We start from the raw sequence: 24,104 nt of genomic DNA, 5'->3' as shown, positions 1-24,104 counted from the left end.
ATGAGAAACACAATTAGCAATTAACAGTGCGATCTGTCAGGGCTAATACCTGCCGCCCTGCACACACGCATGCACGCACGCACACACGCAGCCAGGGGGGAGAAACCAGACCCCCTTCATCAGCACTTCCATGCAGGTATGAAATGAGCTCAAGCAAGCGGATCAATTAGACAGGTGATGTAATGTTGTGAAACTTAAGCTGATGCCTCGGTGGCAGATTTTCTTAACGGCGTCCTCGCCGATGCTCCACAGTGACTTTTAAGACAGGAATTAAGCGTGGTTTTTATCACTCAGCAGGGAACTGAACTCAGGAGTTGGACGAGCAGCATGCTGGATATAGATCATCTAGCGTCAGCTATTAAACTGTGTGCGCAATGGGAGGTTTGTCAAAATGCACTTTGCTGGTAGATTTGGTGCTCTATTCTCCTGTAAACCAATTGCCACCATGGGGATTAACAGGAGATGAACTGAACAGAGTATAAACAGCAGAGACTATAAAGTCCCCTAAATCAGCACATTCTCTGTGTGTGTTTTTCTTGTAATCCCTGTTAGCTGTTGTCTCATGACCTTAACTTCCAAAGATCAACTCAAAGACAATATTGACCCTCCCATCGATAACCTGTGAGGGGATATCTGAGAGCGTGGCTGTGTTTTCAGAGGTGAAGAACAGCAGATTTCTTCATCAGAGAAGTCTATTTGATATTCATAAAACTATGTTATCTTCCACATTTTTTTGCTCACTTGTGAGTTATTACACTATAATATTGAGGAAGATTTTTCTTCAGAAAGAAAAGGCAGAATGACATAAATGACTTATATTACCATATATTCTCAGGTATCAAAACAACACATTTTCATTCTGGGAGATCACATAATTTAACTTTGTCAGACATCACCCCTGAGCCTTGATGCGCTGGCTGATTGAACTACCATGTCTGCAATGGGAGGAAAGGGGTGGTGGTGGTGGTATAAGTCACAGGTTTATTAGCCAATAGACTAACAAAACTGTGACGCCTGCATCCAGTTCTGACTTCTGTGTTTTGTACATGCTTTTCCCCACTTACTGATTTATTTCATTTCTATTCACTTTTTACTTTGAACATCATTTGCTGGTTAGATTTAAGGGACTAAATCAGGGGTGGGGAACTCCAGGCCTCAAAGGCCGGTGTCCTGCAGGTTTTAGATCTCACCCTGGATCAACACACCTGAATCAAATGATTAGTTCATTACCAGGCCTCTGGAGAACCTCAAGACATGTTGAGGAGGTAATTTAGCCCTTTAAATTAGCTGTGTTGGATCAAGGACACATCTAAAACCTGCAGGACACTGGCCCTTGAGACCTGGGGTTGGACACCCTTGTCCTAAATACTATGCCTCTTCCCAACACATGTAACAAGGACATTTTATGGATTTTACCACACCAGGACACACACCCCAACACGAGTTGGAAGCGACAGACATGTCCCGCTAATGCCATAAAACCAGAGAGCAACACATCAGGACAACTTGTAACTGAGAAACAGCAGAAATTTGACAATTTAAAACTTTATTAGGCTATTAGGTCATGGAAAATGATACGGCGGACTAAACATGAGTGCAAATGATTGTCTTTTTGTGCTAGCCCTGCGATAGACCAGCCAATTGCTCATCACCAGTGTGACTTATCTCTCGCCCTATGACAACCGGGATAGACTCTAGGACCCCCCACAGTCCATGACCTTGAATTAGGATGGATGGATGAGGTGAGAGGCTGATCAAACATAAAATATTTGATCCGTTTCACTTTTTAATATTTATATGCAAGCGAGAGAAAGGTCAGAGGTCAGATTTGGGTCCTCGTACCTGACCCTGCAACCAGCAGGCAGTCTTGCTCAGTGATACTTCAGCAGTTCAAATTGCTGAAAAGCAGAAATGAATCACCTAATGATTCAATTTCGTAAGAATATCATGTTCAAGCCTAATTAAAATTTCTTGTATTTATAACACAGACATCACAAAAACTTTTGCAATATGAATTTCTAGCAAACCGGCTTTCTCACACATCCCGCAGCTCACACACCAGTACAAACACTGCTGTGTTCTAATTGGATTACACCCCTCTGTGTGTGTTTGCAAGTGTGTGTGTGTGTGTGTGTGTGTGTGTGTGGCATCTCCAGCATAGTAATTGTGTCAGCCTTGCTGGTCAGTGGGGAATTGAAGTGTTAAATCCAATTCTGAATTTGTATCTCTTGTACAGAGGAGGGGGAGATGTAGCGCGAGTACCAACCATATGTCACCATCCCCAATTCAGAGGGATTGAATATGGATGAGAAACAACTCGGGTTCCTGGCGTCGCCACCGGTAGCAGGTTTAGACTGTGACGGTGTGTGCTCATTTGTTATCGGGGAGGAAGTGGAGTTGTAGACACCACCAGCAAGATTTCCGTTAATGAAGATAAAACTGATTCAGTGGCTTTGGCCTCCGTGCTTCTTTGCCAGTGTAATGCCCAGTAACAGACTGCTCCAGACAATATGATGAACAAAAGGGAAGGAATTTTAAATATTTTGCATGAACCGGATTGTTAGTTCTAGTAAAAATGTGTAATCTAACACTATCCTAGCTGAAAAACGTCATATTCATCTCATGTTTACTGATAAAACCTGGTAAATATAAACTGAAACTAAACTGTAGGAGTGTTTCATGTCGTTTATTACCTCAAAAAAATTAAATAACTTAAATGCTGGACATCTGTTTCCTGCCAAAGTTGCCTACTGCAATCAACAGCTTTAGTATAAAGAGCAGCACTAGCAAACACAGGACTGCTGCCTCTCCAAGGTCTCCAAGTCTTCCTCTTCCCCTGAACATTCACTCAGCAGATTCTGTGACACATTTAGGTTAGAGATATTGAAACAAATCTGTTGAGGTTTCTTTCATTCTGTATCCTCACAATATTTGATTCTATACTGCAGAGTCCAATTTGTGTCCATATGAGAAATGCAGCTGCTTTTGCGTGCATCTGCAGTTCCTTGTGTCTGCTTCTGTTTGTCCAACATGAGAACTGTTTTAGATGTCCTTTGTGTCACTCAGCTGAATAGTCTGCACAGCCAGGCTCTCCTACTGTCTCACTATAAATGCACCAGACAATTATCAGTACTATATTCACATGGGTAAAATCAACCATTATATGAACTTCGTACAGGGGAGCTGACAGGATAAAGTCCTTTAATGTGCAATCCAGCTGCGTCTGACATTTCCAATCTTGCAGCCCTGTCTGGCAATCTCTAGCAAGGTTCCGTGTGTCATATTTATGTGTCTGAAACATCTTTATTTGATCATCATCAATTACAGCATTTGCTGTAGCTAAAAGGGCGCATGGCAACTACATGACAAAGCAGCAGAGACTTTTTTTGGTTGGGGTAAATGACCCAAAATAAAGTCCACACTGGAGGAAATGCAGGAAAGGCATTAGAGTCTAACTTCTGTGGGATGGGTGTCATCCACAACCACTGTGTGAAAAGATGCCTCTGATATTTCTTCAACAGTTTCCAAAGTGACAAAGACATTAGCTCACTAGGGCTGAAAGTGAACTGACACAAATGGTCCAATCATGCACAATCAAACCTTTGACAGTTTCTATAAGGCTGCAGATCTGCACTGTAAGGCAAAACTATTTCGAATCATGGGCCATGGACACAGATCTGCACCACTAGAGGACTAAATCATTAAACACTGTCACCCTTACCAATCAGTATTAGAAATGCTAGATGTTTTTAACTAATTATTTATACTTTATTAAATGTTAATGTGCAACAAAAATTTGCGAATTTGTCAAAGCCCTCAAATATCTAACCTAAACTTTTTCCACTCACTGAAATCGGCAGAGCATCCACAGACCCGAACTACCTGTGCTGTGTAATTCTAATTTTTACTGCTTGTGCTGCAGCAAGTTAACAGAATAGTCATCTTTTTCAGCTGTTTACTTTCCTTGTTTTCTGATCAGAGGACTAGAACATCACACACACGCCAGCACATGTCACAAAGCATATCATACTACTTGACCTGCTAGTCTATCGCAGGGCGAGCAAAAAAAGACAATCATTCTCACTCAGATTTAACTGCAGTGCAGAAAAATGGCAGCAATCAAAACTAGTATGTAGTTACACAAGCCTAAACAAAACATTAATCTTGTGGGTTACCGCTGTTGTTGAGGTGACAACATGAGGCGATAATAAGGTGTAACAGTAAATTTACTAGTAGTTGTTTTCTTTATGGTTTGACGTGAATGATGAACACAGTCCCATGGTGCATTAATTACCGTTAACAGGCAAGTATAGTGGGAAAGGCAGGATAAAAAATTGTGAAGAGAACAAGATATTTACCAAAAGATCCAGATAGTTTCTTTTTACTGAGCTAAAAGGGGGGAAAAGGTAATGAATAAAGTATTGGCTCCAAAGCTTGTTAGCAGCTTTGCTTCAGGAAATGTATGCATATAATCTATAATGTCTCCTGGGTTTCATGGCAGTATCCCAATCTGTTTCCCCTGCAGCTTCAGAGTTCTTTGACTTATTCTGCTCATCTCTACTTCAGAGACAATCGTATAAGCTGCATGCATATACAGTAACCAGTGCTGCTGTTCCTTTTGCAGAAACTGCAATTCCAAAGAGGTTCTGTTCTTACAATTATGTAGTGTTCCCATTTCGGTTGATCTGTAAGTCCCTCTGGTTTTCTCAACCACCATCAAAAAGTACCACATCTACTGAAAATGCCAGGCTAACCTTAGTGGTGTCAACTTGCAAAGAGAGACTACCCCACTGTGTATAATGACACCTATTAAAAAGGCAAAATTGAGCCTTTATTTTCAGTCAATTAAAATTTTAAAAGAAGGTGACACTGCTGAAAGTAGTAAGGAGTACGTACTTGACCTGGTAGTTACTGTGGTTTTATATAAAACAGTCTTACTGGAATCCTATTTAATCAATTAATTAGCTAAAACATAATGATTGTAATCAAAGTCCACTTTAAGTCTTAAGCGTTCTACAGGGGAAAATAAGATGAATATTTCGTTAAACCACAAACTGTACATGAAAGATGGACATAGTTTCAGGGTTCTTACTAAAGACCAGGAGGTGGTGACTCATCTGGTTACATAAGACCTAAAGATGTACATGAAAAAAATGACCTCTCTGCTCTATTGAACCATGACCTCAGTAAACAGTATGCTGCAGTTTAATCACTAAATTTATGCATCAATTAAGATAACATGATGTTCTTATGGTTCCAATTAGTGTCGAAATAGAACAAAATCTTTTAGGGTGAGCTTACCTAGTGATTGTCAAATCAGTGGTGTCCCTCAGCCTGATCCCACCTCTCATTAGTCAAATCTGATTTCAAAGGACCAAGATGGTGATGGACAACTAGACATAAAAAATATACAGAGGCAGTGAATTGGAAAAACAACATAACTCCACGTCTACTGTCTTAAAATGGATACTTTGTACAGTCCCTGCTCTTCTAAACCTTCATGTCTCAAGTTTAACATTGTGACCACCTATATCGCTGAAGTCCTGGTGCAACTCTCCTGGTGTATTTTTATTTACCTTCATCCACAACTACTAATGCAGTTTTTAGCATACATAAAAAAACAGCTACCATTAATATTTACTGCACAGCTGTGGCTTCTGTGTCATTTAGACTTGTGGGAAATGGGTTGTGTAAACAGGAGCTAAAAACAGAAACATTGAATAAGCAATGCTTTTTTAAAACCACCATTACTCATGTACATAAATATATGAATAGAACAGCAGGACAAAATGCCCAGTAAGGCCCCATTCCAATGCGGTTGTGTTATTTGAATTATTACCAGTTGGTGAAATTTTAAAATGCGGTTCTCTTACTGAAACAGGACCCAAAAGTTCTGATTTAACTTCAGGGCTTTGGAAACAGGCAGCTGTCGAGAGCCCTCCAATATGGCAGACAATGGGTTCATTAAATCCAACAAAAGCATTATATATAGCACATGTGTGCAGTTTACATGCTGTTGGGTTTGGGGGGGTTATATTCTCAGTGCAACACAGCAGTCCCAACATGTGCTCTAACGCAAACATATTTATATGTTGCAACACATGTAAGGAGCACCAACTGTCGACATGCACTAGTTGTTCATAAACAGGAGTTTGTGGCGATTCGTCTTTTTATCATGGAAAAAAGGTGAAAATGGGATATGCCCCCTCTGGTGGTTGAGAATGGCAAAGCTAAGAACCTGTGAGACTTCCAGATCCAGATGGACAAGCTGGTGTTGACTAACCAACCGGACATAGTAGTGGTGGACAAAGAAGAAGAAACACAGAGAAGCTCTAGGAATACCAGGGGCTGAGAGAGTAGCTAGAGAAGATATGAAACTGGGCAAGTGGGTCCAGCAGATCCCAGGAACTCCAGAACTCTGTCCCAGGAGCAGCAAAGATACTGTGCAGGGCCCTCAAGCTGCCAAAGGACAAAAGACCACCCCACAGCGGCGAGTGGGACACACACACACACACACACACTCACCAGTACTCTTCCTCTAAGAGTACTGGTAACAGTAAGCAGGGAGTCACACATGCACATTCTTTGGTACACTGACAACTGTATGATAATGTTGCATTAAATTTAAGCTGAGCATACAAATATCTAGAACCTCCTGGGTCACGTTTTTATGTAACAGCAAGGAGACTTGAGTCAGAGCATCAGCAGTTTGTGCATAAATGTATGTATCTACAGAAGACACACACACACACACACACACACACACACACACACACCTCTTTTTCATTAAGAGCCAGGAGTGTGAGTAAAGTTTGCTTTTGTAATTGCACTGCTCTTACACCGTTTGACAGGCAAACAGTGGTGTGGCTCTTTAATGTGCCAGAAACTCCTTAACAAGCAGTGATTAACCAGAGGCAAGGCTATGTCAAATCACAAGTTTACAGTTGGGAGTGAAGCACATGTAAAAGCTTCCTTTTTCAGCAGAAAACAACACTGTGCTCTGTGCTGTAGCCCAATTATGTGATTTACACAGGTAAGACAGGCAGATTACTTACGAACAAATGTTGCTTTGAGCACAGTTGGCCTTTCCTGACCAGTAAAGACTAGCATTTTTAGAGATGCCAATGGGAGCTGCCCAGTACAACCACAGTTCTCTGCTGCTGGCCACTCAACTCCTCCACTGAAGTAAGTGGAGCCTTGAGCTTTTGTGTAAGTGCCTTGAACAAGGGCACATGTGCGATAATTGCTGAGGGAGTGTGGAGAGTTGCTCATTTACTTTCTCTGCTCAGATATTTGAAACTGGTCAGGGGATCTGAACAAGCGGGCTACTAATCACATATTTTAGGGCTACTCAAACGCAAAAGCACTTCACTGAGGTTTTTTTCCAATAGTTTAAAAAGGCAGAAATTAATCCTTGTAGGGCCTCGGGGTTCATGGACAAAGACTTTCATGCTTCATCTGCATCATTTCACTCACTACTGACTCAAAAGAAGATTGTTACTTTCATATGCAGTGTTCTGCCAATATGGCTCTCTTCTGGGATTTGAGAGCAGTAACAAGACCCCAGCAAAGAACAGCGCAGGCATCAGCAACTTTCTACCACTTATCTGGATCCAGGTCATAGGACGGCAGTCTAAGAGGGGCTGCACAGACCTCACTGTACCTGCTCACTGACTCCAGCTCTTCAACAGGGGATTATTGTGGCATTCCCAAGGTATCTCAGAGAAATGTCCAAACCAACCACCCCTCAATGAATCAGGTTTTTATCATGGCATATTTCCTAGTAGGGTTCCTTGATACAAAATGGTCCCAGGACAGGGCTTAAAAAGACCCATATGATGACGAAATCAAGGAATCTAGTAACCTCACCCAGGCTGCAGAGTAGGGCCCTGTTGTCCCCACAGCTTAGTGTAATGTTTTGTGAACTGGGCAGTAGCCAAATGTGGAGGCTTTTAAGTCCAAAACGTGTCCACCCACACTGGTTTAAGAACTACACAACTGAGTAATTAAAAATAGAATTCCATCTCATCATCTTTTCCAGTGGAAAGAAAAAAGGCCGATAACATTAGGAAATGTAAGGTATGATGCCAAGAACTCATGTGTTAGGGCTTACAGTACTGATAAAGGGCAGCGTGGAAGTTCCTACAGTGATGACAAGCAGAGTAACTACACTATATCAGGAAGCACAGTTTCCCATCATTATCTCTCATCTCTTGGCAAACTTGGGCTATATCTATCAAGTCCACAGCAACTCTATACCATCAACACTTGTCTCTACCCTTCTCCCCTTCCACTCCCGCCCCTTTCAAAGCTCCTCTTTTTCTAGCCCAAGAGAGGAGACACGGCCATAAATCTCAGAGTAGCTAATGAACTGCATTTAACAATAAAATGCACTGGAAATGGAACATTTCATTTACAAGAAGATCAATGGCAGTGACAAACACCCTTCTTGGAGCGACTAGTTAGCGGGATGATGTTCCGCAGGCAATCCAATCAATCACCGCACACCGACACGAAGATCAATCAAAAGAGGAAAAAGAGGAAGGAGGGGAAAAAAAAAAAAAGGACTTGAAGCTTTTCTCTTTATAGTGTATTCATGGCCTTTATTTAAAGAAGGCCACTAATCACTTAGTGCAGAAGTCCACCTTCTTGTCCTCTTATTTCTTTCACTCTGTGGATATTCTTGCCGTCTCCTTTTGTTTCTCCCTCTTACACTCATGAGGAAGGCAGCTGAGAGGCAGGAGGAGAGTGAGTGATAACCATCCGGGGAGTCAAGTGCTCCATCACCGCCATCCCCATCTGCGACCCGACAAGTTCATAATGCCAGGCATCTGCTTTCATTTATAAAGGCCTCACTTAGCCCTCGCACACACACTTACAGTCTCTCCAGCTATTTTGCTACGCCCTCGCCTCCTCCTCCTGCCTTCTCTCTCGTCACTCTTTTTCTCCCCATCCGGCTGGCTGAGAGGGAGAGCGCTCTTGTCCTCTTCCTCACCTAATCCTCCTCATCTCCTCCTCTTCTTCTGCTCAAGACCTCTCTGGTCCCCTGCTCCCCCCTTTATCCTCCACAGTTGTACCCATTGCTTTGCTTCCAGCTCTACAGACCCCTCAAAGTCTACCAATTTTCATTTTATTTTCATTGTAAAGAGACATAATATTTGCATTAACACCAAAAAAGTGACGGCATACAAAACAAAACTTTGAATTTATTCAATTTAAACTTAGTTAAGTGTAGAAAACAGAACGATTTTGAGAATACCCTTTTAAAATGATGGCGTTTGCTTTATGAACAATTAGTAAAAGCTGCGTTCTTCAATAAAGAACTTATTCTGCAGCTGCTTTCATGACAAAAACATGTGCAATGCTATTTTGAGCTTTTAAATATTGAAGCATTGAAACAATGAATTGATCTGCTGAAATTATTCTGACGCCGTCTCACAATTAATGAATCATTCAATTCTCTATGCTGGAATGTGCAAGTTTGGCAAAAGAGACATTTGCAGCCATTAGGTGGTGCACTTCCCTCACTGTTAATAGGAGGGACCTCAAGAGAAGACAAAAATATGAGAGGGAGAGAGAAAAACTTGCTTTGCCCATTATGAAGTAAATTTTCTGAAATGGGTTTTTATCATGAAAAATAAAATGCAACATCTGTTGTAAATATATTTGGATACATTAGTGTGTCCTCTGAGGGCCACATGGAAATCACTGGCAGCCTGTGTGTGTGCGCGTGTGCACGTACGTGTGCGTGCGCGTGCGCATGCCTGCATCATTGATGTGCTGAAGTGGCCGCACACACTTTTAAGCAAAAGGCAGAACAGAGCTTTGGACTGAGCAGTGGACTTCTTTTTGCCAGAAGCCTTTTGTTAAATACCTCATGAAGTACCTTTGATGGAGTACTTCAGCATTAAACTTCTGTCTGGAGCAGTAAGAAAGGACAAATGCAGTAATAAGGCAGACAGATCATGAATGTAAACAAAGTAGAAAGTGCCTTATTACAATAATTACATTTTCACAAAAAACACAAAAGGCTCAAGGCTTTAAAAAAAAGATAAGTGTCCTAGAAAGATTTTTCAAGCGACTCTCATGTGTAAAGTAGTTATGTTTAGGCGTGACTTGTTGTTTAAATAAGCAAAAATAAAAAAATATAACCCATTGAAGATATTAACTACTGAAATGCTCCAAAATGGACACTGCTGTATCTGATTTGATCGACAGGGCAGCAAATGATCCTCACACACTGCCAGCAAACATATAATACACATAACATTACTGCAAGAAGTTACTATTAGAATTATTATAATCTTTTAAGTAAGACAGTGGTGGGATGCACCGTCAAGCTCAGCTGTCAATAACTAGAAGGCTGCTCAAATGTTGTGCTTCTCCACCGAGACCCATGCCATATCTCACACTATACCTCAAGTCACTCAAAAATGTTTTTAGCTCTTCCTTGGCCTTCCCCCTAAATTTCCTAACACATGGACTAGTAAATAATTCTGTTCACTGGCTGAGAGCCCATAAAAGTCAACTGCACATAATATCAAAATTAATCCAGAGAGAGCGACTGGTTATCCGAATCTGGTCCAGTTTTTCACAATTATCAGATTTATCACTGACATCCTGTTTTGTTTTAGTTCCTGTTTCGAGCTTCAGTTTGACCAGTTGATTGTGTGAAACCTCATGGATGAATGTACTGGACCACCTACACCTACAGGAGCTGATCAACCACGCAAACCTATGCCATGAAGCTCCCAGCATAGTCTTTGTGCTGATGTTAATGCCAGAGGAGATTTGGAGCTCTCCAGTTACTGAGTCAGCTGAGCGTTGGCGACCCTTACACACCACGTCGCTCAGTAACTTCTCGTCTGTGGCATCCTATTATAGTAAAATGCAAAAAAATCAGTGATTTCTTGAGAACTATTCATTCCTCAAAAGACAGACTACATGGCTAGGTGCTTGATTTTATACATTTGTAGTGAACTTTGAAGATGTGGTCCAATACTTTTATCATGTATTGCATCCGCAAAAAATTTGGGGTTAAACACACTAGTTTTGCAATAAACTTTGTCTTAAGTTTATTATCAGTCATCAGTATTTTGTCTGATTGGCTGGTTGTCACAAGTTATTTTAGAGGACCGTGGGAAAGACATCAATATATCGGACAAATAGCAACTTGTATTGGTTGACAGAAGGTGCTATTATTGCTAAAGCTTCTATAAATATCAGTCTTTATGTTGTCTTATGATATAGCCCAAGAAAAAGACTACATTTGTTAGGTTGGTATGCTGCTGTAAGTGTATTTTTTTTATACAGTTGAGAAAAAGCAAACATTGCAAAGGACGTGATTGAACAAAGGCAAAAATCAAAGCTTTTCCGATTGCTCACTTGTCTCGTCTGACTGAGTCCCTGTTACAATGTTCTGTATTCACCAAGTTTGTTTTTGCAGCTATATTTTTGCTCAACATCAGTGCTAATGCAATTAGTCAATGTTTGTCGTACTGCAGCGATGAATATTTAACAGATTATGTACCTGTGTGAGTTGATGTTTTTTAGCTGATTGTGGTAGTAATGGAGCTAGCTAACATTAAGAGGTTTAGTGAACATGTTAATCTGGAAAAAAGATACCTGGGTTTACAGCTCACGTCGCCTTACTGTTTGATGGGGGTGTTCTTTAAAGCATCGTGCAAAACATACTCTGGTAATTAGTACCCCTTTAATTAAATATATGCTTGTACAAAACACTTGTACTAAACTTATATAACTATAATTAGTACCTTGCATGCCAGTCAATTTAGATACAACACAACCGTTGTGCATATCTTCAACCACATAGCACATTTGATCACTACAATTCAGAGGTGGGCACCAAAGATTTGTGTTTGCTCAATACAGTCTGAAAACTTCCAGTCTAAATCTTTACATAGTGCGCTTTGGGTAAACATTCCAAGATCATACAACCATGTGGGTTGTATGATCCTGATCCTAAATCAAGTTAAAAACCATATTCTTTTTACCGGTACTTTAATTTCAGGCTCAGCGTCTAGCCAGAATTCACAGATGTTATCCGTAAAACATCCAGAGTAACACGTAGTGCTTGATTATGTTACGCATCACATGCCAGTGAGGTTTTGCTGTTGAAATTATAACATATCTCATCGTTGTTAGTTATGGAAAACAACCTGGGTTTAAATTATAAAAAAAACAAACACTTATTCCAGTTTTACCAGCATTTAAATGCATTTTTCAGCCTTGAAAATTACCAGCTTTAAACTTAACATAGCGACTCTGTATCTGTAGGAGGCCTTTGGTTCAACCCTGCTCCAAATTACAAGCACAAATTACAAGCACTTCAATCAAGAATGCCACATTGGCAAAATTCACATTTTCTTTAACTGTAGCTTTATGCATCCCCCAACTTTCAGCATCATCTAAAGACTTCTCAGTGTTTCAGCATCGTTCACAGACTCTGCTGCAGCCATTTACTGAAGCCAACACGTCCTTGTGACACTGGTGTTGACAGTTGACAGCTCCCTCCCTCCGTGCCACTGTCTCCCCCCAGCTGGCTGGCTCTAACGCTAATGGTCGCCCTCAGTAGGAGCTGACGGGTCGCGGGCGCCTTTGCCGTCATCATTAAGCACCATTGGTTTAATGAACGCAGCGTTTAGGATTGCTTGGACCTTCACGCTCCACTGCCTCATTAAGTGGGAAGCAAACTAATATGTGGAGCAACCTAGAGCTCACCTCTAGAGATGAGAGGGAGGAACACACAGATGCACAGTGACTCGGTATCTGGAGGAGGCCTCTGGTGCACAAGGCTTGAACCAAGGTGTAAGATATAAATGCGCAGTAGTGGACTGAACATGGAGCTGCAGTCTGAACTGCAGTAACACCATCACTGACAGAAAATCCTCTGATAGTGTACCGATGTCTTTTATTTTTTGTGATTAACCACAAGTCAGAGCATAGTGTGCTTTTTCGAGAACAGGAGAGAGGAGTAGGCAGAATATAGATTAGTTGTAATTCAATGACTGATTTTTGATAGCGATTTATCTTTTTAAGGAAAAAAATACAATCACTAAACAACTTCTGGTTTCAGTTTCTCAGATGAGAAGATAATTTTCTTTTCCGTTTCATCCCACCGCAGATTGTTTTTAAGAAAGTCGAGAGCAACGGCACTGAGCAAAAAGAGAGGCATATGGCATATATAATAAACCATACAGATGAAACGCGCACAAAACACGGTGCGCAATTCACCACAAGCTTAACTGTAACAGTCAATGCACTCAAATGCTGCACCGTGGCTCCTCTTTTAGTCACAACATACTGAGTGGTTTACACTCACGAATGATAGAAATATGATCTTAAAAAAGTCCAGCGAGACCACAGATTGAATACAAAGAGCAGCAGCAGCCAACATGACGTTACCTATTGGTTTGCAAAGTCGCATCTTTGAAACCTCAAGTAATTTTTGTCATCACCGTCACAGCTTTTTATAAACCGACTCATGAGCGAGGGGTGGATTATAACTTGAACAAAGTAGGCCCACATGTTACAGTTAAAGCTAAAAGTCATGTTGTATTCAACAAGACTTGAAACTAGTGACTGAGCCTGCAAATGCAAAAGAGAAATGTTTAATGAGGGCATGTATCAAGGGAGGTAACGGCTTGCTGTGTCATAGAAAATGAACCAGAGGAGTCATCTCCGTCTGGTCATTAGAAAGAATGAAGGTTTAAGGCAGTTTTGCATTGGCTTCACTTCTCGAACCTGGAAGGTATGTCCCTCATATAGAATTAGCACAACATATTCATAGCTTAAATTACTAAGTACAGCTGAATTCTCAGATATGAAAGACAGAAATATTGTACTGCTTATACAACCATCTTGTGCGATGCTGATCGAATTACTGCTACCGATGTACAAATCTTTGCATCAAAATAAAACTGGTCCTCCTTATTCACCTAAATTCAATGAATCTGAAAAACAGAAAAATCTAAATTGTCGTAAAGTCTTAGCCAATCACCGTCTTTACAGGACGCTCATCTTTGACCAAACGTAATGAGACCGCCTCGGTGATCTCAGCGTGTCTGTGAGCTTGACGGACACGTTGACGTGTTCCACCGGCGCTCTTGCACGCATGTCTGAGCTGATGTTGGGCTGTTCACGTCAGCAGCCACTGCACTGTTTCGCAGCCTTGATGCAATCATTATACACGCAGTCTGTTGCGTTTTCATGTGGCTGAATAAGTCGCTATCTTGCTTTGCGGCGCAGACACAACTCAACTTTGCACATGATTTCTTCTTGGTTAACATTACTTTGCTTAAATCCAAAGTAATTCTAAACAACAGATGATGATCCGCTTCAAGAGACAAGCTCTTCGCCTTCTGCTGTCCCAGACATTTGATTTTTGTTTTTGACAGTCTGTTATTGGTTTTATAGCCGTCTTTTGATTTAGAAGAAACTTCAAGCTGCGCGGTGCAGGAACACCTGTGCTACCTGACCACATGTGGGCACGTGGTCAGGTGGTTAATTAGGGAGCATTTGATTCTGCTTTGGATTCTATTGGCATATTCAGTATCAGTCAATCATATTCATTTAATTGTTGTCATTAAACTGTCATTAAGATTAAAACTTGATTAATTGCACAGCCATAAATTAAAGCCACCAAGTGACCTTTCCAATCTCTCTTTCTTAACAAACTACGACTGCTCGGGAAGGAACACATCATACGTGTTCATTAAACTCGAACAGCATCTGCTCAGCTTTAAAGCTAACCCTGCTAGCATGCTATGGGTGATAAGACACTGTACCGACTAGCGACTGTGTCTACCTCCCAGCAGATGGCCACCTCTCCCCGAGCCTGGTTCTGACAGAAGCTTCTTCCTGTTAAAATTGAGTTTTTCCTTGCCACTGTTGCCAAAGTGCTTGCTCATAGTGGGTCATCTAATTGTTGGAGTTTTCTCTGTTTTCTCTGTATCAATGAGTGTTTACCTTACAACATCAAGCACCTTGACACAACTGTTGTTATTTGGTGATATATAAATAAAGGATTGAAGTGAGTCGGAAAATAGTAAGTGTGCAGCTTTTATGTTGTATCAAACAAATAAAATTATTACATCTTTAATAAGCAGGATAGGTTCAGACTTCTCAAGTCCATTCTAATCCAACACAGAGCAAGAATTATTGCACAGACAAGTAACTCTTTCAGAATAAAAATAGCAATGTATTAAGAACCTATAATGTACCTTGTAATTAGGTTAGCATTAGTGGTGTATCATGAAATTAATTTGTTTAAAGTGTCATGTTATAAAACCTGTGAACCATTTAAAACATTTTTACCTGGCCAATAGCGGAGCTATTCTAGGCCAGGGAGACTCATCTATATCTCAGTGGCACTGTACTGAATAAACTGTTTCTTTTTTAAATATAAAAACATGCAGCTGAAAAGTAGCAGCCTACATGCAACATTCAAAATCCATATACAGCACCCCAATTTCAGTCATGACCCAGTTTCAGTCTCAAGTCTTTAGGTTTTTGTTGGAGCTGTGAAAGAGGAAGACTTCTCAACCTGCCACCCACACCTTCAGATGGCTGTGCCAAAATCTGCCCACACCTTGCCATCAATACTGCCATTTTGTCCATCCCTCACATCCCCTCCTGCCCCCCTCCCACCGTACTGTCTCCTCTTCTTTCCTCATCTCCTGTTCCCAAGGGTGGGCCAGGGTGGAAATAATTCCCTGTGCGAGCGGGAACAATTAAGGGCTCGGCTCGGGGCTTTATGGTCAGAGGAGCAGCTGCTTTTTGCCATTCTTGGGTCCATAACTGTCTGAATGACAACACAGGGGGTAGAAATGCAACACCCCCCCTCCTAATTCTATATAAGAACCATAATTCTCTTCTGCCTATTCAGCATATATCACACACAACTATAAACACATAACACCAGATAGTATTCGATGTCTCTGTGACAGATTGGAGTTTGCTGGCAGGCTATAAACATTTCTTGCAGGCAGATGCTGAAGAGGCCAAATAATTAGGATGGTTCAGTTAACCTGAGTGGGTGGCGCTGAGGAGCCATAATTTTTCTAAACAACTCAAGTCCAGAGAAGAAGGCAACAGGTTTTGTGTTTTTTTCTTTCTTTCTTTTTTTAAAGGAGCTAAAACTGTGCCTGAAGAGAAGGATGTATACAAAGAATCTTCAGTTATTTAACAAACACTGTTAAAAACTGAGGACTGGCCAGAATATACCCCACTAACAAACGCCAATCCTCCTTTTAATGCTGTCTGCTTATCAGCTAAAATCTATACAGTTTTATTTATCCCAACAGTAACTTTGAGCTTTTAAACAGACCCTAGTCACACTAACCTCAAGATATATCAGTATTCAAGTGGCTTAGGTGACTTCCTGCCTTTCTTATTTCAGTTACAATTAGTTTCAAAAGTTAAAAAAGATCAGCAAGTACAGTACAGATATATGGTGCTTTCATCTGAATCAAAAAGAGTAAGTCTGTGTAAATACGTTTATGCTCAAAGTAGAGATACATGAACACAGCAAGACACAAACTAACCCTGGATATTTTTTGAAGTGTTGCAGGGTATTTTATCCTTCTGCAATGAAACTGCCGTAAAGCAGTATTATTACCTAAACGCTATTGCAGAACAAGTAAAAATCGGTCGGTCGGTCGGTCGGTCGCACGCGCACACACACACACACACCTTTTCAAAGAAAGCTTGGTTCATCAGCTCAGGCTGCCTTCTTTCATTGCTCTATAATCAAGTTCTGGGGTAATGTGCCAATCATAGGCATGATTAAAAGGTGAGTTACATGTGGAAAAGGACAACGGGGGAAATATCTCCACCTAATTCTCCCTAACTTATTGAAAGTTCACATGTGAGGATAATTTTTGACTTAAACCCCTTGACAAGCTATGCTCAAGGGCAGGTGGTCAGTGAATGAAACCATGAACACAACAGCAGCTGAAGTTTGTGGAAGGCACCAGTGGAGGAGCCAGGGCTAGAGTTGGTTTTAGAGACGCACAGACCTTCACTGTTATGTAGGGCTTCCTCTTGCTGATACACCACTAACTTCACTATGTGCGTAAACGTATTAGGCCACACCTCTTAAAGTTAGAATTCAGGTGCTTTCAGTCCTGTTGCCACAGGTAAAATCCAGCATGTAGCAATGAAGTCTGTTTTTACAAATAGGTGAACATGTGGAAGAATGGGCTGTTCTAGAAAGCTCACAGAATTTGAGCACAGTACTGTAATACAATCTCACCACTGCAACAAGTCCGTTTGTGAAATGTCAGTCCTCTTAGATATTCCATGATCAACTATAAGTGGTATTATTGCAAAGTGAAAGCATAGGAACCACAGCAAGGTGGCAGGTGGCAGACCACATGAATTTACAGGATGGGGTGACTGAGTGCTGAAGAGCATGGTGGGTAGAAGTCACCAACTCTCTGCTGACTCAACAATAGTTCCAAACTTCCTCTGGTGTTAACACATCAGGTGATGCTGAGGCCTGGTCTCCCAACCAAGACAAAGTTGTGTAGCTCATCAATCAGCTCGTCATGTTGGCTTGGATTTATATGCTGTTGCAGTGTCTGCAACGTATGAATTAAAGTCAGTTGGACTAAAATAGGACCATTTAAACACTTACAACATGAGCGACCTCATCCACACAAAAGGTACAACCAACTGCTACAGTGGCTTTTCTATGGGACTCCATGAGCCGGCTTTCACTCTCCACATGCATCGACTTAGGTACCCACAGCCCTGTCACTAGTTCAACATTTATTCTTCCCTGGGCCACTTTTGGTAGGTACCAGACCTACAGCATACCAAGAACTCTCCATAACACCTGCCATTTTGGAGATGACCCACTCAATCTACTCATCTAACCATCACAATTGGACTTGTCAAAGTCATTTCAGATCCTGGAGGTTGCTGATTTTTTCTGCTTCCCATCAACCTCGAGAACTGAGTGTTCACTCGGTGCTTAATATATCCCACCTTTTGACAGCTGCCACTGTAATTATATAATGAATGTTATTAACTCGGCCTGTCAGTGGTTTTAATGTTTCTAATTGTGTATCTCATGAGTATAACTCCAGTATTACAGCCTCATTAAAATTTGAGTTGATAATTACTAGTAAGAAAAAATAACATTTTTACTTTCAGATATTTTAGGGTACAATTCTCTAGCCGAGGACACACGTTGGCATAAAAGCATGCTGACCTTGGGACAGCAGCACTTTTTAAAATCTGTGCTTTTTAAACTTGACCCACTGAGGTTTAACTTAACCACAATTATTATCTGTATTTGCACAAAACCGATGAGGTGTGGGGATCTGTGCCTTTGTAAGAGTGTAGACTACATGTCTTTGGATGACAGAGTGAGAGGATGATGGAGCAAGAAATAGAGAGAGTTGTGAAAAAGAGAAGTGAATGAGTGGGAAGTGTGGCAAGGAAAAAATAGCTTGGTCTTCGGCTGTGTCATCTGAAGTGTTGATAAGTGATACTGAGGGAGGTGTGAATGGTGTTAACAGGGTGCCCGCGAGAGGCTAATTGCTTAAATAGAGAGTCTAGTCATTATGGAGACCCTCAGAGTGATTAGAGAAAACAGTGAAATTATAAAATACAACAAGTGATTCTCTAAACCTCATTCCACTTTTCCCCCCAAATATTTCAAGGCCTTGCTCAAGGTGTTCCACAAAAAAAATAGGATCTACAGGCAAAAACAAAACCTACCCGAAACTACCTATATGAAATGATTGCGATACATAAAAGACATCTTATATTTCAAAGCTTTAATCCTCATAAATGCATAAGCACACCCTTTGTTATTGGAGTGAAACTATGTGAGGCATAAAAAAAAAACAAATCCTGAACGTATTAACACATGGGGAAAGTAATTTACAGATGAAATGTAATTCAGATTTCCCTTTAGAAATAGGCGTAGTTACAGTTTGCTGTAGTGACGCCGTGCCTAACGGCATTAATAAACCGATTGATTCGTTTCCACATGTCAGGGCAAGACATTTGGAACCAACAGGAGGCATCGAAGAAACCTACAGTGAAAACTGTTACAGCAACGCCGTCTCAAGTACCTCAGCAGTGCTTCTCCAATAAACAGGAAACAACAGCCACAACAGGAGCTGCTTCTGTTTATAGATCATTACTATAATCGATGTCCTGACTCCATATTTCTACCCTATTTACTCTGATCGCTTTTCTATGATTACTTCTCCCTGTCCCACTGATGACCTCCATCTTTGTATCTCCTTCAATCCACCCATTATTTTTCTGATGGAGGTCACGCAGCTCAAGGAATGGCATCTTTAATACTGGCTGCACAGAAAAGTTGGATTCTTCTCTTGGACTGTTTCGGCAGAGGAAAAACAAGCAACCGGAATTCCCTGTAATGCTACAGATGTCCTATTGATTGACTTGCTGTCAGAATCAATAGAGTTAGGTTCTCAAAATGCACGGGCTATCACCGAGGCATTAAGGTTGCTTCCGGATAAACGGGGAAATTTATGGGCCAAACTGCAGAGCAGCTTGCTGAATAGTAAATCATAGCCCACAGGATGCTATAAAGTGCTCGAGGAGTACCTATTGAATTGTGAAGGTCTGAAAACCCTGCACAACCAGTATGATTCTGAATAATGTATTAAACATTTATCAGTTGCAGCACAACCATGCAGCTATGACTCACTGACCTCTTCCCCCCTACACACACACACACATTATTGCAGACCAAATTAAAATATGGCAACCTGCACTACTGTAAAAAAAAAAATTATTAATTAATAAAAAATAAATAAAATAAACAAATAAGTGAGAAAGCAATGGCCTGACCCATAAAGAGTTAACCCCTTGCAATAGTCATTGTTCAGACTCAGTAGTGCATGTGGCCTCATTCAGCTACCTGAAATGCCCCCAACACACCCCAGAACGACTCATAGCCAAAGTCCCCACGATAGGCACGATAAGTCACTGTATTCATTAATTATCAACTCCATTTTTCACTGCAAAACTGTAAACAAGATGGGGAAATGGGGAGCAAGAGAGTGATTAGCAAGCTAAAGGAGGCTCAGGGATTGAACAGGGGAGGAAACTGTAGGCAAAAGAAAGGGGAAGAAGGTGAGTGAGAATACTTGCAGGCACAAGGGAGGATCAAACGTGGAGGACAGAGAAAGGAAAGTGTCACATTTTTTGCAAGGTTTCTCATTTTTTCCAAGCAAGGGATGTTGCAGAGGCGTCCCAGTGCCTGTTCCCCTCCTAATTATTCCAATTATCATGGCACACTATGAAAACGTGATTAATAACACAGAGGATATTGTTGTGGCAATTAGCCATATGGTGGTGGGACTCTGCTCTGTCACGATTTTGCCATTAGCATCTACTTATGTTTGTCAGAGGCGTGCAGCCATGACAAGCTCAAGTTCTGCTCACCTTGCACTCCCCACTGAGATGCACGCGCTGGGGGAAGGGGGGAGCTGGGTATTCCTCCTGGCTTCTCGCCTGAGTGAATTTTTTATGTGGCATCCGGTCGGACTGGGGACAAAATGTCAACTGCCGTCTGGGACGGCCCATCAAACTACGGTGCTCCTGGGAAACGGAAGGGAAGGAGGGGGAGGTGGGAGGCACAGCGCGAGAAGATTATTTGCTGAAACGCACAAAGTCTTGATGCATACATATACAGTAGGCACTTTCAGTCTGGTCCTCCTGTATAGTTTCATTCAACAAAAGTGTGAACCCAATCACAGTGAACTTTGTTCACGACACCATTGATGTCTATTTGTGTAGTTCTCTGGCAACACACAGAGAAATATTATGGACATTTAATGCAGAGGATACAGAGACCCACTTGTATGCAGTCCTTCAAAAAGCCAACCGTATGGCAGTCGTGTTACTGAATGTGATTAACAGTTCCAGCTGGCACCTACATAGAGATGTAATGTTTGACAATGTTTAACCTCATTTATGATTTTTGTTTATTTTGTTTATTTTTTCCTCCTAATAAATAAGACTGGTAAATTAGCCTTCTGCACATTCACATTTTAAATGAGGATTGGTTGAAAAGTTGGCTTAACTACAGGCAAGTTGGGGTTTGCAGCCTCGACGTTGGTTTGAATCCCCGTAATTCTTCACTTGATGTATCCGGTGAGCCAAGCACACCGTTTTAGTCAACTCTAGCTTAATATAAATGGCTCAACATCAGCTAGCGGTACACAGGCATAATGGGGCGTGGGGCGATCGTGGCTCAAGAGTTGGGAGTTCGCCTTGTAATCGGAAGGTTGCCGGTTCGAGCGCCGGCTCGGACAGTCTCAGTCATTGTGTCCTTGGGCACGACACTTCACCCGTTGCCTACTGGTGGTGGTCAGAGGGCCCGGCGGCGCCAGTGTCCGGCAGCCTCGCCTCTGTCAGTGCGCCCCAGGGTGGCTGTGGCTACAATGTAGCTGCCATCACCAGTGTGTGAATGTGTGTGTAAATGGGTGGATGACTGGATATGTAAAGCGCTTTGGGGTCCTTAGGGACTAGTAAAGCGCTATATAAATACAGGCCATTTACCATAATATTTTTCTACTTCTTTACAGTTTTACTAACACTTCTGAGCCTTTACTGTATGTGTAAAACCCGCTGATAGAAACTGAACAATAGCTACCTTAACAATCTAGCAGGTATCCAAGAAAACAATACAATTATAGCATACTTTCATGTTCCCCCATGCTTAGGCCAGATGCAAACACACACGCACTAGGTCATGGGCAGCCAAATTAGTCAAGTTGACTTTGAGTTGGTCTCCACAGTAAGCAGTTTTTTCAGCAAGAGCCCCATTGTTAAGACCTGTTGTATTCTCCAGATGGCAATAAAAATGTATGAGGTCTGCTGGAGATGTGGAGAGCAGCTCAGCCACGGGAGGAAAAACAAAACCTCAGAGAGAAAGGAAAGCAGGTAGAGTGTCGCCAAGCTGATACTCCGAGGACCGGGGAGAGAGCTTCAGATGTGTGCAGCGCCACTACGACTGCTGGCGAGCACTTCCGAGAACTGAGGATGTGCATCTTGTTATCTCCCTTATCAACCTCAGATGTGTCATCTTGTTATGCCATGCAAGCTGCCATTTGACTGTCAAGAGTAATGCTCTGTGGATGTTTTGAATATTATTTCAAAGAAGTGAGAATGATGAACAGGATGCAGTGTTACAAACTTTGGAAAGACGTGAATGAGCTGTGCCTCCAAACAAGTTGGCCCCTGTTTGAAAGAAGTGGCAGCCTTAATTGAAGCAAAATGACAGAAAAAAAACAAAAAAAAAAAACTGCCACTTTACAAAGTTTAGAGATTAAAATGACGGCAAGTATTTGTAGGACAAAAAAAGAAAAAAAATGTAAACACTACAAACTACTCCAAACTTTGACTAATCATAAATGAAATTAATCTGACGTGACGAAAAATTATGTTTGCAAAGAAATTAGTTTTTTTTTTTACCTGTATAGTATTTTTGAAGAATAATATTGCTACATTTAACCTCTTAAAACCACAAGGTTGCTGGCAACTGTTAAGGACAAGGTTAGAGATACAATGTTTTCATCAGTGTATCAGGGAGTCTTTGTAGCAATTTCACACACATAAAAACAGCTCCAAAAACTTTAAAGAAGGTAGACAGAAAAAACAAACAAACAAACAAAAAAAACAAGGCAAAGTTTATGACTTATGAACTCTTCAGTCAGTATCTGATTAATTATTTCTACTCATTAAAAATCGACTAGGCTAAATCATTTAACGTTTATTTGGACAAAGTTAACCACTGCCCAGCGCTCTGCTGAGGGTGGAGGTTGACAAATTTTTTGGTGTTACAACCTGGCCTTCTTTGTTCTAAATATAAAAGCTTATAACAGCAGAACTTTAAGGCATCTACTTTCTGAAAAACCCTAACACTTCCCTCAATCACATAACATCCGTCAAGTCAACAGAAATGTGATTGTGATTAAAAATAAAAAAAGCTTTGACATTTTGGAAAAGGCTTCTTATCACTAAGTGGACTATTTTCCTTATGTAGGTAAATAAGAGCCACACCTAAATTGCAACATTTTTACAGCTTTAAGGAAGCTCGTAATTAACAAAAACCCATGACAGGACCTGACATGTTGCAGTGTGGATCATTAAAAGCTCGAGCCAAGTTAATCTACGTCTACCAGCACAAGAAACTTTCTTCAACGACAAACTGCCAACTCAACAACAAACAAAGAAGAAAGGAAACAAGTAACAAGTACCTGACAGCCACATGCATGCCCAGATTATCTCAGGGCCCTAATATGGGCTGTGGAGTGCAGCTGAAGAGGAGGAATATGGGACTTTTCATAGCCATAATTAAAACAGCAAGATAGATTCAGTAATTGAATGAAAAATCAGGATGTGAGCAACATCTGTGCCGACCACATAAATCATTTCAACGAGAGACTTGAAATGCCATAAAACCCATGTGACTAGGAGTCAGAGAGCCTGTCGAATGCATCTCAGGGCAGCAGGGATGACAAGATAACAGACATTAGACCTGACACTTTAATTCACCATGTTAAATAAACTGGTTTAGAAAAAAATAGCTCAGCATATGACCAGAATGTCACAACACAGGATTTTAATACATGAATGAAAGCTCGAATTACTGTCAGACATTGTTTTTGTTTTACGTTTGCCTTCAGGAGTCACAATGAATGCAATTTGACTTTGCAAAGCTTAAACAACGGCACACACAGTAAAGGGTAGGACCTTTTACCGGAACACAAGGGGAACAAAAAAAACAGATCAGCTACTCTGAGCTTTTATGACCAGCGAGAAACAGGTGGCTGAAATTTTTCACTGAAGCTGAGCACAAACAGGGTCACACTGTCTGCTTTTGCCAAAACCAAATCAAAGGTAAGTGAAAAGGTCACTGCACTGTCTGCATTATTTCCTGATTTGCAGGTGCAACATAGGTGATTACAACATAAACCACAAACTGTCAAATGAAGAATGAAGAAAATGAGAATGAGTGAAGAATCAAAGCATGTATTGTGGAAAGGTTGCAAACCAGCGTAGTGAGCAACACTCGCACTAACTTG

General features: G+C 41.2%; 1 protein-coding gene across 1 annotated transcript in view; it reads right to left on the bottom strand.

Moving 5' to 3' along the window:
- The window catches only part of LOC147319656 (uncharacterized), a 53,485-nt gene extending 32,887 nt beyond the window's left edge, over positions 1-20,598 (bottom strand). Inside the window, exon 1 of the mRNA XM_086312339.1 lies at positions 20,458-20,598. Coding sequence (XP_086168465.1) covers positions 20,458-20,598 — 141 coding nt within the window. The remainder of the gene's footprint in view (positions 1-20,457) is intronic.
- Between the last annotated feature and the right edge of the window lie 3,506 nt (positions 20,599-24,104).

Source organism: Aulonocara sp. 'chitande type north' Nkhata Bay, linkage group LG11 (assembly GCF_057382095.1).
Source record: "Aulonocara sp. 'chitande type north' Nkhata Bay isolate Kocher_YH1m ecotype deep benthic linkage group LG11, A_spYH_male_GT1.1, whole genome shotgun sequence".
Taxonomy (NCBI): Eukaryota; Metazoa; Chordata; class Actinopteri; order Cichliformes; family Cichlidae; genus Aulonocara; species Aulonocara sp. 'chitande type north' Nkhata Bay.
Note: the sequence above shows the minus strand (reverse complement) of the source record. Positions and strands in the feature narration are given on the sequence as shown.